A 17317-nucleotide genomic window follows, 5' to 3' on the forward strand; every position below is an offset into this window, starting at 1 on the left:
AATGTTGCAGGTGCCCTACAGTAATCATACACTGTCTTTTCTGTTTGACAGAATATATGAATTTTAGATTTCTCCCATCCATTGATGGCAGTTTTTTCCATGTTTCGGGCCTTCTTATCTCATCTCTAATTTCTTAATGGTAGATCACTATTTTTCTATCTATGATGTTCATTGGTCAAGTATCTTGGTTTTAATCCTACATTTTACTATTTTCTTAAGTCATCCAGCCATGCTATACGTAACCTCTTTCTTAGCTTCCAGATCAGACATTCCAATTTCGCTTTTTTTTTTTTTTTTTTTACCGGTACTCAGTGACCCTACACCAAATGGATTTTAAATAAAGCAGATTTTGATACAGTAACTTTTACATTATGAAATAATTCCAGTAACAGAGTTGATATCTACTTAAGTCACCTCTCCACCTAAATGGTATATGGCTGTGTATAGTAGTGGTTTTTTGGTATGAATCCATTGAAATATATCAAGACAAATTTTATGTTTATTCGCAAACAAAACAATACCTTACATTGAGGTCCCCCTCCAGTTGGACACAGACACATCTTTCAGGAGCAAAGCCTTCTACTGTATTAAGGGGTGCAAAATAGTCAACCCCTTGGTTTGTAGGGGAGGTTCTAGTAAGCACCATCTTTGTCTTTAAGGAATAACACTTTGAACAGAAATGTAAGGTTATCTAGGAAAGGGCTTGTATATGCAAAAGAAGTTTTTTGTATTTGAATTTTTATTTAATATGACATGAAAGTGACTGAAAGTTTTACCAATGAAGCATATTCACTATAATCTCCTTAATTTTTATTATTAATTGGAAACATTTGAATGAAATAATGAAGACCTAATAGACATTGTCTTAGTGTTCTGAAGCCTCTCAGAGCTTCCATCTCTCTACTAACAATGATATATTCTTTATCAATAAGGTTTTTAATTAATTGCTCATTTGGCTGAAGACTGCAGGAGTTGATTGAAGCCATAAATTCTCTTGTGACTTCATCCATGTTATCTTTTGTCTCAGATATTTCTCTGAGGAATTTATTTTCTGATAAGGTTTGATGGAGCATAAGATTTTCAAGTGCTGTAGAGTACCTCTGGCTGTATTCTAGGACCTACGTGGGAAAATATTAAAAAAAGAGTAAGGTTAATAGTTGGTGTTGTATTGTAGTCTTCTTTTAGAACCTTGTTGTAGGGGGAAGGATTTAAGAGTAAATAGCCGAGCTCTGATGGGCAGTCTGAATTGGCCTTGGGCTCTTGCTGGCAGCTAAACTAAGAGCTAATACTTTTTCTTACTCTTTCTCATTATTACTCTCTCCTATTTCATGTTTTAAGTAGCTTTCTATTATTTTTCTATCCAACCTTTTAACAACTGCCTTGAATGTTGTTGAGCAAAAGTTATGAGAACAGTATTTTTGCTCCTATTTCAAAACATCAAATGTTTGCTCCACAGTCAGTGTTGAGTCATTTGCACAGTTTGTGGATATATCCACACTATTGAGTTTTTGCCATGGAATGATTATATTCTTTTGCACTGAAAAGAGTTAATTTGCTGCAGTGCAGATATAGTAAAAGCATACAAGAAAAGGGTTACTGCATTAGATGAAACCTCACTGGCAAAATGCATTAAATGTGGCAATAGTCAAATGAAGACAGAGGGAAAGCTGAGAAAGCCTTAGAGAAAGGGACTATATGAAAGCTGAAAGCGCAGGAGATATCTAACTACTTCAGCGAGAACGACATAAAGCATTAATGTTGATTATTTTTGAAATCTTACATCAGACACCACATAACTCAACATGAAATGATAATGTGCTAGCACAGTATGCTTTACCTGAACAAGTAGTTTTTCAAGTTCCTCTAACGTGTTTGGTGGAGACTTCTGGTGAGGCAATTGAGGAAGGACTTTCATGCAATCATTTTCTTTACCACATATCTCCAGCCATAGATAATCTCTCTCTGTATCATTAATGTACTTGTTAGACAAGTTCCATGGTACTCCAAGCAGTTCTAGGGTCTGAAGGAAAGAACCAAAATTAATTTTTGATGTTTCAGGTATTCTGAACACATTTCAGCTTTCTTCACAAGTAGTCCCTATACTCAGCTGAAGTTGTCATCATCAAACCATTAAAATTCATAAGGTTTGTAAGTTGCAGTTTTAACTTTCTAATATGATGATGGAATTGTAAGCCATCTCACATGGCCACAAGCAATAAAATGTGTGTAGTTTTAGTAGATTAAAATGTTTTCCACAATTAAAGGAATATAAGTTATTGTTTATTTTTTTAGTTAGGATTTACACTTAGTATAGTTTAAATATACCTGATATGTAAAAGTAAATTTTTTGGCAACTGCATGCATAGATATTACTATATTTTTTCAGTTACTCACGTAATTGTCCTTGAAGGTATTGATGAATGAAATTGTATTTTCTGCGCTGATGACAATAGATTGGTTGTTGATCTTGCATTTGTAATCTCTGCTTACAAAATCTGCTTCACTCATAGCTGAGGAAACCTTGGTATGTGTAGACATTTGGCAGCTTGCTGCTTTATTGCCTTGAAAACTTTCAGTTTGACCATCAGCGAACTGACTTTTGGAAGATATAATGGTTGAAGCTTGATTTTTCACCTCTCTTTGTTTGGAGTATGATTTCCTGTCTTTAAAATCTTCCATAACTGTCTTGGAGTTATGATTCTGCATCCTGTTGTCTTCAGTGATTGCAAGAGTGCCATCATTTACAATTAAAAAGGAAAAGCATAAGCTGAGTATGTAGTGGCACAACACTGTTAAAGAAAGAAAGAATGGTATCTTATAATTTTTTAAGTAAAGTATAGAGTCTGCTCCATAAATTATTCTTTTCTGTTATCTGTATTGCAGTTTTGTTTTGTCACAACCCCATCAATCATACACAAGCCTAATATTGTGGTCTGCATTATTCCCAGGATCAACATCCTTATGTCTGTCAGACAGAAGGTAGTACTCTGTGGACCCTTAGGTATTTATTAACTGATAACCAATATTTTTGGTCCTGCAGTGCTATAAACTGTTATGCCATCATTCTCCAGGTGCATTCTACATGATTGCTTTCCAGTGCTTATGCTGCATTGATTTACTGCACTGAGCTTTTAAGGAGTGTGGCCATAGTCAACACCTGTGAATAATTTAATTTAGTTATGAAAAGGAAAATAAAACAGGTTTTGACGTAGGAAAAACCTGTTTTTGATAGTCGCTGTTGAGTCCTGAAGGAGTTAACCCCCCATGGTGTGCTAGCACTCCATGATGACTAGACTAGTATCAAAGAAATATTTTTCTAGCCTGGTCTTGTAGCTGGTTATTGTGTCATAATGAAAACACTGTGACACGTGATAGAGTATAATGGACTCAAAGATAAGAGGACATTTTCCCTTATCTTCAGCGAAGCTGAACCCAGTTTTTCCTACGTCAAAAAATGCAAGAAGTGACTATTGCGCATGCGCATCTACCATCGTGTTTACGACCAGGACAGGCAAGAGACCAGCTCCATGAATCTCTGCTGGTCAATGTAGGATGAGCCCTAGCCCAAATCCCATGCCTTGTGTCAGGGAAGTGGGAGGGTTTTGAGGACTCAGCAGCGACTACCAAAAATAGGTTTTTCCTATGTCAAAACCTGTTTTTTGATAGCATAGTCACTGTTTTGTCCTCAAGGAGCTTTACAAAAGAAATTGACAGGTGACAAAAGGCTTAAGCTCTCAAAATTTTAATCCCAGACATCCCAAAGTTAAGTTAAGTATATCTTAGTTTAACCAGACCACAGAGCTGATTAACAGCTCTCCTAGGCTGGCCCGAAGAATTAGATTTATTTTACGTGGCTAAGAACCAATTGGCTACCTATCAACGGGACCTACAGCTTATTGTGGAATCTGAACCACATTATAACGAGAAATGAATTTCTATCACAAGAAATAACTTTCTCTAATTTTTCCACAAGTTTCAAGCCCCATTCCTTATTCTAAAAAACCGTTTGGGGTTTTGGTAACAAAAACAAGGAACTAAACAAGAACTTGCATTTTTAGGGTGAAGTTCTGTAGTGACTCGCCTAAGTATGCTGGGTGTGGTTGCGGTCTTTTTGTATCTTCCCCAACAGTAGTCAGCATACTCACCTGTTAGGAAGACCCCTGGTTTTCTGCTGTAGAGCCTATGGGGTCAGGACTAACCATACCACCTACTGACATGCAGTGCAGATGAATTTGTTCAAGCTCATGGCAGTAATGTTTTAAGAACACTGTCTCTGATGCCGACGTACTTACTTTCCTAATGTCATGTGACCTAGGAAAGGAGTGTGGGTTTGCTTTTTTAATGAGGGATACTAAAATTATTCTTAGCCTTTGTAGAGAGAGTGGTTTATTTGTGATAGGGTGTAGGAAAATCGGGCCTTCTGGGATGTTTGCCTTGACCTCTAGGTAAACCTTAAGTGCTTGAAGTGGGCATAATGTTTTGTCTGCTAAATTAAGTTTTCCTATAAGAATATATTTCCTTCTTAAGGATCCTCATTCTTGGCCAGGAATGATGGTCCTGGGGACAATAATAATTGATTATCAGCAGTTTGGTAGATACGTTCCACAGAGAAATCTGTGAATACGTAAGTCCGCGATTCATGAGAACGCGAATATGGGGGATTTACTGTATTACATCTTACAGGTTAATTTGATTACTGTACTAGGCATAAATGTAATACCTTTTTCTAAATATCCAAGTTAACTTAAACCATTTAGGTTTAGGTTGACTCAGACAGAATATAGGGTTGCATTACCTAAACTGTTAGTCCCTTTGCAATGGCTATGTGAAATTTTAATTCTAAATTGTCATGCCATATGGACTAATCTTCTATAAACTAAGTTGTTTAATAACTAACCCAAGCTGCAGTTTTATATGGCTCAGGTTAAACCTTTTAGTATAATCTACGTTAATCTAAGCATAGAAGATCACTTAGAGGATTCTCGCTTAACCTATGCTAGGTTGTTCCTTATTCTAGGGTTAATTAAATACCTAAGGATATAAGCTACACCAAAATTTAATCCTCTTTTAATCTGGTTTTTTGTTTTATATAGTCGAGCCTACCTTTCTGTCTGATACTCAGCTCCGCTGTTTCTAAATTACTAGTAGGAACATTTCCTTAGTAAGGGATTTCCACTTGATCTACTTAGGCTATTGCCTGTTCTAGGTTTATGCCACCTGTAAGGGTATAGGCTTCATAAAACCTTAACAATGTTATTGACCCTAGAATATTGTTTATATGTACTCTTAGGCTTCCCTTACCAAAGTTATTAATCCTAGAATACTTTTATAGATCACACTTGAACGTACAGGCCATATAAAATTAGCAACTTGCTAATAAGTAAACACAGTTAGGCTACTATTTTTGTCTAGCATATAAAGTAGTAACCCAGTAATATACAATCTTATAGCCAGGTCATTTCACAAGGGTATGATTACATAAAAACACAATTGCCTTAGTATATAATCTTGAGGCTAGGCTACCATCTCATCTGCCACAGATTACTATTTTCGTCTAGTTCTAGATTACTGTCAAGTAAAATGATTATCCAATTAATGGGAAGCTATTGCCTAGTCCTGGATTATTTTAGATCATCATACTAAAGTATAGAGGCTCTATAGAGGGAAGATTTTAGTTTCCTGTTTATCGAATTCTAGGATCCTTGGTGTAAGCTAGACTGGTGCCTAGGACCATAAAAGAATATGTCTTAAAAGGTTCTTACTTACTACCTTAAATTGGGTTACAACCTAATCCAGGTTATTTAAATCACTTTTAGTGTATGTAATCATAAGATATAGGCTACGGACAACATCTATATTTACATTATTCACACTGAATTTGTTAGGCTACCACCTAGGCTATGGTGGACATTGTTACATGAAAGGATTATCTAAATTTTTGTTTTGGTTTCCAGATTCCGTACACAAAAACATTTGTTCCACTGTTCAAACTAACAGTTTTTAACTGGAGCTTAAAAATAAGCACTTAACTTTCGAGTTTGGGTGGTTTCATAGTTGTTGCTGGTTCTTGCTGGTGAAACAGTAAGGAGCAGTGAAACGTGGTGCATGTAGTTTGCACTAGTAGAGGGTAATGGAGCTGGTCTCTTGCCTGCCCTGGTCATATACAAGATGGCAGACGCGCATGCGCAATAGTCACTTCTTGCATTTTTTGACGTAGGAAAAACTGGGTTCAGCTTCGCTGAAAATAAGGGAAAATGCCCTCTTATCTTTGAGCCCATTACAGTATACTCTTATCATGTCTCATAGTGTGTTCATTACGACATAATACCTGGTTACAAGACCAGACTAGAAAAATATTTCTGTGATACTAGTCTAGTCACCATGGAGCGCTAGCACACCATGGGGTGTAATTCCTTGAGGACGAAACAGCGACTACGCTATAAAAAAATTCTCATTGTGTCACATTAAAGGAGTAACATGAATCAATCACTTATCGAGGGGCCAAATAAACAAGTCCTATAAACCTTAACCCATCTGAAGGCATAAGGAATTTAGGTATGTCACACTATGAATTCCTTCTCCCAAAATACAGTCTAAATGTTGCATACACCAGTAAAATTAAGGGCTTCACAGCATCTGCACAGCAACTAATGTGTGGAACAGCAGCATTTGATTCAGCCTCAATTGTTTTAAGTTGGCAGATTTTGAGGACAAGAAGAAAATATTTTTTCTCTTTTTTATTTTCAGTCATAATGAGTAGATTTAAATGCAGTTGTTCAATAATTAAGAAAATATTACTTACCATAACCATTCTCTGCCAGTAGAGGAACTTCCAAAAGCCAGATGTGTTGATAGTGAGCTGGATTCTTAATATTTTGAGCATATCTGGAAAGGGAGCTGATACACCTAGGACATTCTTAAGTGGTGGTTATGTACCAAGAAAATAACATATCAAAAGATATGTTCTGTTGGAAAAAATCCCACCTCTGTTCCAGCATTCCATCAAACTAGCACACATCTCTGAGTCACAGGCAAAGTAAAAGAGAGAGAGACAGATGCCATTGCTGCTCTTATCATAACTGTAACTTGACACTTGATGTACTTTCTTTTAATAGGCATAATGGCATCAGACAGTGTAATAGGCTTGTAGCAATGAAAACATTTTGCAGCATTTATATTTCAGTAAATCACATAAGCATACAGGTTAAGCATAGGAGTGATGAACTCACTGCAAATGGCAATTGAAAAAAAGAATAGGGGAGTAACTATCTAGAGAATTGTTGAAATAGTAGTTGTAATTGGTCACCTGTCACAGAACTTTAATTTTTATGCACCCCACAGCTACTGTGCTTTTATGTAATGACCAGATGTATATTTGAAAAAGATAAGCAATTCCTATAGTATGGCATGAATTTGAAATTACTGTATTTAATCATTCATTCAAGTTTGGTAAAAACTTTTGTTGGCATTATTAGTGAATTCTAACTTGTTACAACTTGACAATGTGGCCTGTTAATTGTGCGTTAACTCCAAAATTTTTCTGCCATTAATTTAATGATTTTTAAGTATGCAGTGTCCATATTTATAACATTATTAATTGAAAGCATTTATTACATAAAGAAAGAAACCCACATAAATCACTGGGCTCAGAAAGCTAGTTGCTATCATGGTACTTAGTACATTTTGTTAAGTATGTAGTTCTTGGAATTTAGATAAAAAGATTGTCATATTGGAATAGAAATTTCTGTGATTCTAATTGCAAAAGTGATCATACTTACACATTTCTTTCACGCTTTGTTTCATACCAGGAGCAGTACTATGTAAATCTAATGTGCTCTTGTGAAATGCAGTTTTCCAAATATTTGTCAGGAGTAGTTGCTTCAAATAGTGGATGTAATTATCTGAAGCTAAAAGAGATTTGAAGCCAGAGAAGTATAAAGTCTTGTTTGTACAGTACATTGTTGAGATAACTTCCTATCAGAAAACAATGCAAAGTATTGAATACATTGTTCTTTGTGGTTTTTATTGTGGTGCTGTGTTATCACCTATTTGTAATCTTTAGAAAAATTTGATTACTATTTTCATGTCTGTTTAAAAAGTGATAATTTTACCCAAGCAGTGTATTTATTGTGTTTTTTCTCAATATTTCAAGGGAATGCATTGTTAAATTGAAAGAATTAAGCTTCCTCCCCCACTTTGTTATACCATTTTGTCATAACTGACGATGGGTAAGACTGTCCCAAGACTGGCCCATGGATTGTTGGGGTGGGCTGGTTTGAAACGGAAATGATAATATTATGAGTGGATGGGAGTGACCATCAAAGAAGCAAAAGTAGATTTAAAAGTAAGGTGTCTTCAAGATGTGTCTATGAAACCAGCATACAGGAAGAGCTGTGACCCAACAGAAATACCAAGCTAGGAACAAATACAAAATAATGACCGAAACTGAGTAATTAACCACAAAATGCTAAAGTTTAGGAAAGAAGTCCACACCAAAAAATAGATATGAAGTTCTCAGTACCCTAAAGTATGACAAATATACGCACCCCGAACAAAGGGAAGAAATATATATGGGAGAACGCAATATCAACAAAATGGCATGTGATATCACCCCATACAAAACAAAACAAAAAAATGCTCACTGAAAATATATGTTTATTAAGGAGTTAAATTTTAGGTACTGAAAATATATATTTAGTAAGGAGTTAAATTTTAGGTACAGCTATGTCCCAGATTAAACCCTTACCATGAGAAATTTGGACAAAACTCTGTTTTATCAATATATCATACAAAGCTTCTTACAACTGGGTGATTACTGCTGTATGGCAGAAAGTGTAACACAAATAGACGTTTTCCAAGTTTACCCCAGAATGGTTTGCAACCATAATACTAGTCATACATTGGCTTACCAACTTAGTTTTCTGAGCTCGTCCCTGTGTCACCCGGTGAAATTCCTTAGTAGCACGAATTTCTAGGTATAAGTATTGCTAAATATACCAGAGAAAAAAGCTATCAGGAATGCTGGGGTTACTACCCCCAGATCGAGCATCTATAATGAAAATAGATGACGGTATGGGCAAGGGTGAGTTAGGTCATCACTACCACAGAACCACACTCTGAAGACATCCCAATGGCAAAACCCCCAGAAGAGCGGAGAGCCGACCCAACTCCCGCACTCACCCGCCCGCCAAACAGCGACCCCAGCGCCATCTGAACTTATTCCTTTCTAGCACGTAATCGCTGCGATCTTTATATTTTTCGCTTGTGCTTTCCACGGAATTTTCCACTATTTTCAGCATGGCATCAAGCAGCTTTACTGTTTCCAAGTTAAGTACCATCTTCTTGTGGGGTTTTTATGATAAGTCTGGCTGTTTAAGCCCGTATACATAAATTATACGTGGTTTTTGTTTGGGGCGCTGCGGCGTCCCTCTTGTCAGCCATGCCAACCTTGAGGTATACCCATTCACACTGTTCTGTTTGGGTTTCTCTTGGTCGTTTACACTTTTTATCTTTAATTCCCCATCAGGGATCATCCTGGCGGCGTTCTCTTGCGGTGTGTCTTTGGGTCTCCTTTAATATTGTTCTTTGTGAGTTTGCTCTCATAGGGGTTCTTTCGATTGTTTAAGGTATCCGAAGTTTTCACTCGTTAGTTTTCTCCCCAGGATGTTTCCCTTTTTGAAAAGTGTGATATAATTTTTCATTATATGTGTTTGATGACGCGAAAATTTTAATAATTTTACCCGTGCGTGGCGTCAGGTATGGCCTTTTGGCTGTTTACATTCTGTCGCCTTGTTCGGTTTGGCTATAGCCTAGCACAAGCGTATATTTTAGGTTTATTTGATGATTATTTTTGCTTTGGTTAACATATTCTTTAGCGGGGTGCTAGCCTAGTCCTATCACTAGTGGCTGGATTAGGCTACCTCTTTATCACTGCTTACCTAACCTCCTGCTCTCCCGTGTATCGCTTGAGAGGGTAGGAGGGGGAGATAGTCAGGTCGAGGGAGTTTCTGTTGTTGTTCCATCCGCCTACCGCTTGTTTGGGTGGCTGAAGTGAGACCCCATTTTTCCCCCCCCCTCTATCACTAGTGGGGGAAGAGGATTTTATTTGGGAGATCTCCTTCATGCTTCCCACAACCCCTTACCCTAGTCGGTTAAGGTTGTCCTTCGACACAGGAATTTCTCTCCCTGTTCTTTCCTCCCCCTTCCCTTCTCTCATCCTTGTCACCTAGGCTATGCCTACTAGAGAGTGAGAGCGTAATGTGGTTCGGTTTAGTACTGCTCCCTATCCTTCCCCTGTACTTGTAGTGGGTCTCGGTCTCCCTGTATGCCTTACGGGGTTACAGTTGAGCGGAGGGTATGGTCCCCCCAGTCTCCTGTTCTTATTATTCTCCGGACCCTCTCCTACTAGTACTGTCCTTCCCCCCTCTCCCCCCGCTTCTCCCCTCCCCTACCTGAGGTTCTTGTTATTTGTCATCTCCTCGTGTGCGAGATGTCGGGCTTCCGATGGTCACCCTGAGGTAGACAGACCTATCCTAAGTAGAGGGATACGCTCCCTCCTGGGGTCGGTTCTGCTGGCATTTACTTGAACAAGTGTTTCGTTGATTCACTCTCTCCGGATCGAGCGGGTTTCCGACCACTCTCAGGGCTCAGTCTCCGCCATCCCTGGCCCTCCCGTTGCACCGTCCTGCTAATGCTCCGGCATGTTGAGTCTTTATGGATAGGTTTGACTGGCTTTTCCACCTGACCATATTATGATCAGCTGTGATGTACTGCCTCGCCTTCCTACTGTACTCTAGCTTCGGAGGCTCGGGATCTCGGAGGGGTTTGCGCCGGAACCCAGGGGCTTATGATGTGTTATTCTTATTATGTTGTTAACCAAATATTTGTGCATCACTTCCGGCGGCCTCATATATTCCCGCCGCCGGATTCCAAATCATGACTAGTTAACTGTTTTGTACCATGAGTTCAGTGATCCTATCCTTGAGTTCGACCGTATTATCTCCGGCGTTCCTCGAGATAGCGTGTCCTGTCTGGCTCAGTAATTCCGGCGGTATGGTGTGAAAATTCTTAAACCTGTAGTTTAAGTTATCTTAGATGAGTAGGTTCATACTCTATGATCTTTTTCATCCCACCGGTGTGCTCCGGTAGCATGGTATGAAATTACTTAGTACCTACTTGAGTTTAAGGTATCTTAGATTAGTAGGTTCATATACTCTTCACACTTACAGACTATTCGTTGTGAGGAGCCCGGGTGCACTGCTGTCCTGCACCAGCCCTACGGGCATGTGGTATGCCGTACCCACGCTGGCTGAGCGGTGCGCTTGGACGACCTGATCGTGTGGCACCTGGATGGCTGTGAGGTTTGCTTCGCATTCTACGGGTGTGTCCAGGATGAATCGGTAAGCCGATTGTTTTTGTTTCGCCTCTCCGGGGCATTTACATTTAATGTCAAATATTTTCTGGTTTATACTGATCTTACCATTATAGACCGGCCTCTGATACTCCCCCTCTTTTCCAGGCCGATGAATCCTCCCAAAAGGATGCCCTCGAGTCCCTCCATGTTTGGGTGGCTGGGTTCGGCAGGAACGTTCTGTCGGGGAAACCCTATGTTCTTGATGAGAACCTTAGGAACATCCTTTACCCCGCGCGCCCGGATTGCTGCGGCTGTTCCCGCTGAGGTGGCCGCCCCCATCATCGAGCAAATCCGGGAAGAGACTCAGCCCATCCAGGACGACTCTTTGTATGAGGATGTTTCGGGGGACGTCGCCGCTTTGGATCTCGACCTGGAACCGATGAATACGGAACAGGACCAGGAGGTAGATAGGGAGGTAAGTGAGGCAGTGGGGGCGGGCACCCTCTTTGATTCCCCATCATCATCTGTGTCTTCATTTCAGGGCTTTCATAAATCTTCTCTCTTGAGGGACAGAACCCAATCTACTGTCCCCAAGCTGAAGAAGTCGTGGAAGGCGAAAGGCTATAAGTCTTCGTCTTCCCGCAAAGCATCCCCCTTTCTCCCATCGAAGCCCCAGGATGCTGGTCCGGTGGCCTCCGGGAGCAAACCAAGTACCTCGGGCAGAGGTGCGAGTAAGAGAGCGGCCAAGCCTAGCCCTCCTCGCCAACCCGCCTTTGACCCTGAGGCGTTTGCAGGGATGCTTCTCGAAAGGTTCTCTACGGAGGTAGGGACGAAGCTGAGTAAGCTCACGGAGAGGCTTCAGAGCCAGGAGACTATGATCTCCAATATAGTACATTCCGGGGGGACTGGGGTGCACTATCCCATCCCGGACGCCTCCGCCCTCCCGCCGTTTGACAAAGGGAACCCGTGGCGTTTTGCCCTTCATGCTCCCCGGCATGAAGATACCTTAACTATCGAAGGTTTGAGCACTCGTAGACTGGAGGAGCTGGAATTCTTCCCTCCAGATCTTCTGCCTCCCTACCCAGGCTTCGCTAGGCTGACAGAAGAAGCCTGGGTACGCTCTGACAAGGTCCCTAAGGAGACAGTGATCTTCCCTAGAGACCAGGCGCAATCGGCTCTGATGCGCACTTTCACAGAGTGGCAAGCAGAGAACACCAAGTTGACCCCCTTCAAGGGCAACTTCACCATGTTCTCCCTTGGGGATAAACTCCCAACCCCCTGCTTGACTAAGGTAGCTCTTGCTACGGCTCAAGCATGTTGTGAAGGCAAACCTTTGCCCCAACTTCGAGAGACAGACCCCACAACTCTCATCTTTCCAGGGGGTGATGTTTTCTGGAAGGACGCTCCGGCCACGTTGACTTCTGGTAAACTGGACGCAGATTGCGCATCCAACCAGTTTAGTGAGCAGCTTCCCAAGCTGCCGGAAGCTCTCCTGAAAGCTGAGTTCGAGGCACGGTGTCGTCTGAGCCGGTCTCTGAACTCGCTGTGCCTAGCGGAGGCAACTGCCGTCTCGTTTTCCGAGGAGTCGCTGTTTCAGGTCTTGACGAAATCCTTGTTAGCAGGGTTTCAGTCAGACCTATTTGACTTCATGGTGGCGCGGCTGAATTGCCGCAAGTTCATTTTCGCTGACGCTACCATTCGACATGAGCCTAATAAGCTCATGAAGAGTTCCTTCTGGGGAGCCAATCTGTTCCCGGAAGATGAAGTCACTAATGTCCTGGCGGAAGCAACCAGGGCTAATCAAAGTCTGCGCTCCCGGTGGGGTATTCCAGCCTTTAAGCGAAAGACCCCAGAGTCTGGCGGCTCCCAATATAGATCGGGAAAGAGGTACAGGAGGCATAGAAGGCAGCAGCTTCAGCCTGTTGTTCAGGCGGTACCTGTCTCGGCGGTGAGCCAACCCTCGACCTCCAAAGCTCAACCTCAACAGTTTGTGCTGGTTCAGCCAGCTCAACACTCCCTTGCCACTCCTTCTTATGTGTCGTCTCCGGCATATAACCCGTCATGTGAGGGTCGGGGGGCATTTCATGGCCTTAACAGGAGTGCAAGGGGAGGTAGAGCTAGAGCCTCCTATAGAGGTAAGGCTGCCCTACGGTCCCTCTCCCGGGGAAGAGGAGGCCGCGGTAGAGGTAGTAAACCCGCCCCACCCCAGTGAGACCAGCCAGGTGGGCGGGAGACTATACTGGTTCAGAAACCAGTGGACCTTCAGTCCTTGGGCACACAGTATAGTGTCCAAAGGTCTAGGTTGGAGCTGGATCAAGGGCCCTCCTCCCTTGACCAGGTTTCACCAACCTTCCTCCAAAGTTCTACAGGACTTTGTGACGGAACTGCTCGAAAAGAGAGCAATAAAGAAAGTGAGATACCTCAAATTCCAAGGCAGGCTGTTTACTGTTCCCAAAAACGACTCCAGTCAACAAAGAGTAGTTCTGGATCTATCGCGTCTAAATCATTACATACGATGCGACAAATTTCGCATGCTTACAGTTGCGCAGGTACGGACTCTACTTCCGCGTGGAGCCGTCACCACCTCTATCAATCTTTCAGACGCATACTATCACGTCCCGATTGCGCGGAACTTCTCTCCCTTCCTGGGTTTCAGACTAGGGAAACAGGCCTACTCCTTCAAGGTAATGCCTTTCGGGCTCAACATAGCTCCCAGGATATTCACAAAACTAGCAGACACAGTAGTTCAGCAGTTGCGGTCCCGGGGGATATCGTTAGCAGCGTACCTAGACGATTGGATAATCTGGGCTCCAACCGTTGAGGAATGCCGGAGTGCTACGACCACAGTGATCGATTTTCTGGAGTCCCTAGGCTTCAAATTGAACAGGGGGAAATCCCGCCTAACTCCGGAGGCTCGGTTCCAGTGGCTGGGTATCCAGTGGGACCTAACCTTGTACAAACTATCTCTTCCATCAACCAAACGGAAGGAAATAGCTGCAGCTACCAGAAAGTTTCTGAATTACAGGAAAGCCTCCCGCCGGACACAAGAAAGAATCCTGGGTTCTCTTCAGTTCGCCTCTGTAACAGACCTGCTCCTGAAAGCGAGATTAAAAGACATAAACAGAGTGTGGCGGAGACGAGCCAACGTCAGGCTCAGGGACAGGGTCTCATCAATTCCACAAATCTTAAAGAGAAGGCTCCGCCCATGGTCCACAGTCAAGGGCCTCTCAAAATCAGTCCCTCTTCAGTTTCCTCCCCAGCTCTGGTAATCCACACAGACGCTTCATTAAGCGGCTGGGGAGGATACTCACCAAAACTAAAAGTACAAGGGGCATGGTCTACAATGTTCCAACAGTTTCATATAAACACTTTAGAAGCAATGGCAGTGTTTCTTACCCTGAAAAAGCTTCGTCCCGCCAACCAGATTCACATCAGGCTGGTGTTGGACACCGCCGTAGTTGTACATTGCATAAACAGGGGAGGTTCCAAATCGAGCCAGATAAACCAGGTGATGTTAGCAATCTTCTCCCTAGCGAACAAACACAGCTGGCATTTGTCAGCTACCCATCTGGCGGGAGTACGGAACGTGGTGGCGGATTCCCTATCCAGATCGACTCCGCTGGAGTCAGAATGGTCCCTGGACAAGGACTCCTTCATCTGGATCTGCCATCGTGTTCCGGGACTTCAAGTGGATCTATTTGCCACGGAAAACAATCACAAACTCCCTTGTTATGTGGCTCCCAACCTAGATCCTCAAGCTTACGCCACAGATGCAATGTCCATAGATTGGAACAGTTGGGGGAAAATTTATCTGTTTCCCCCAATAAACATGCTAATGAAAGTCTTACACAAACTCAGGTCATTCAAAGGTCAAGTAGCCCTAGTAGCCCCCAGTTGGCCAAAGAGCAACTGGTTCCCTCTTCTCTTGGAACTCAAGTTGCGGTGTCATCAGATACCCAGACCCAGGCTGACTCAAACAGTACAAACAAGGACTGTGTCAGCTTCCTCAAAAGTTCTGAATGCTCTGGCTTTATGGACTTTATGAAATTTGCCGCCAAAAGGGGGGCAAATATTGACCCTGCTAATACTCTGTTTATTGAATCTGATAAGAGAGATTCTACTCTCAGACAGTATGACTCAGCAGTCAAAAAATTGGCATCTTTTCTGAAGGCATCTGAAGCTCAAACTATGACCACTAATTTAGCAATAACCTTCTTTAGATCATTGTTTGAAAAAGGCCTAGCCCCGGCCACTATTACAACAGCAAAATCAGCTTTGAAAAAGGTGTTTTTGTATGGCTTCAAGATTGACCTAACAGACTCATACTTTTCTTCCAGCCCTAGAGCATGTGCTCGTTTAAGGCCAGTAACACGTCCTCATTCGGTTACCTGGTTCCTTAATGACGTTCTAAAATTAGCTTCGGATATTAATAACGCCCAATGCTCTTATTTAAATCTGTTAAGGAAGACTTTATTTCTGATTAGTTTAGCTTCAGGTGCCAGAATCTCAGAACTGTCTGCTCTCTCTAGAGGTGTCGATCACATAGATTTCCTCCCGTCAGGAGAAGTCCTGCTTTCCCCAGATCAAAGATTCCTAGCGAAAAATGAAGACCCTCAAGATAGATGGTCCCCTTGGAAGGTGGTTCCTCTTCCTCAAGACCTGTCTTTATGCCCAGTCGCTACCTTGAGGGCTTATTTGCATAGAACTTCTCAGTTTTTGTCTGGTCCTCTTTTTATCAGGGAAAAAGGTGGAACACTTTCTTTAAAGGCGATAAGACAGCAAATCCTATATTTTATTAAACAGGCTAATTCGGATTCAGTTCCCAAGGTTCATGATATCCAAGCAGTAGCTACCTCTACCAATTATTTTCATAATATGGATTTTGCTGAATTGACAAAATACACGGGGTGGAAATCTCCATTAGTATTTAAACGCCACTACCTAAAATCACTTGAAGCTCTGAAATTTCCCACAGTGGTTGTAGGGAGTGTCATCCCCCCACCTTAATATTATCCTTTAATCTTGTTCTTTTCCCCCCCGCCCGCCTGCCTCATTTATTTACCCTGCCAAATTTCCTGGGCCAATCATACCTCACTGCCTGGCTCCTCAGTTTATATGATATTTGGAACTGTTAGCTTTAACATTATGTTTACTGTGATCGTGTTTTGATATGTACTATTTTATAGATTTAAGTCATGAGGTACCTCTACATTTTTTTGTATTATCTTTTTTGTACCTCTTTTTCATATTTTCTACTATAGATTTAAGTTTTCATGTTAATTTATTTGATTACATAGACTTGACATGTCCATTATTATAATTTCTTTATTGTGAAATTTTGAATAAGTCATAAGATATAATTAAACTTATTCTCTTATAGTACGCATTTTTATACATGATCACCTTAAATATTTATTTTCTTAGATCTTCACAGTCTTGGTGTGGTTCTCTGTTACAATTTCACCGGGTGACAGGGACGAGCTCAGAAAAGGGATTTTGACAAAGGAAAAATCTATTTCTGAGTGAGGCCCTGTGTCACCCGGTGACCCTCCCAGGTTCTAGCTTCCCCCCCTGCACGGGCATACCAAGCCTGGGGATAGTGCTAGCCTGGAGTGAGTTCAGATGGCGCTGGGGTCGCTGTTTGGGGGCCGGGTGAGTGCGGGAGTTGGGTCGGCTCTCCGCTCTTCCGGGGGTTTTGCCATTGGGATGTCTTCAGAGTGTGGTTCTGTGGTAGTGATGACCTCACTCACCCTTGCCCATACCGACATCTATTTTCATTATAGATGCTCGATCTGGGGGTAGTAACCCCAGCATTCCTGATAGCTTTTTTCTCTGGTATATTTAGCAATATTTATACCTAGAAATTCGTGCTACTAAGGAATTTCACCGGGTGACACAGGGCCTCACTCAGAAATAGATTTTTCCTTTGTCAAAATCCTTTTACATATATGGGGAGTGCAGTCA

General features: G+C 41.8%; 1 protein-coding gene across 1 annotated transcript; it reads right to left on the minus strand.

Annotated features, from left to right (window-relative positions):
- Positions 1 to 486: 486 nt before the first annotated feature.
- LOC136853285 (uncharacterized) lies at positions 487 to 7959 on the minus strand. Its single transcript, XM_067128646.1, has 4 exons — positions 7779 to 7959; positions 2395 to 2789; positions 1838 to 2020; positions 487 to 1118 (listed from the first exon to the last, which is right to left on the minus strand). Exons 1-4 carry the CDS (start codon positions 7957 to 7959, stop codon positions 804 to 806), a joined length of 1074 nt encoding a protein of 357 aa, XP_066984747.1. The 3' UTR covers positions 487 to 803.
- Positions 7960 to 17317: the final 9358 nt, after the last annotated feature.

The sequence above is a fragment of the Macrobrachium rosenbergii genome, chromosome 27 (genome assembly GCF_040412425.1).
Source record: "Macrobrachium rosenbergii isolate ZJJX-2024 chromosome 27, ASM4041242v1, whole genome shotgun sequence".
Lineage (NCBI taxonomy): Eukaryota > Metazoa > Arthropoda > Malacostraca > Decapoda > Palaemonidae > Macrobrachium > Macrobrachium rosenbergii.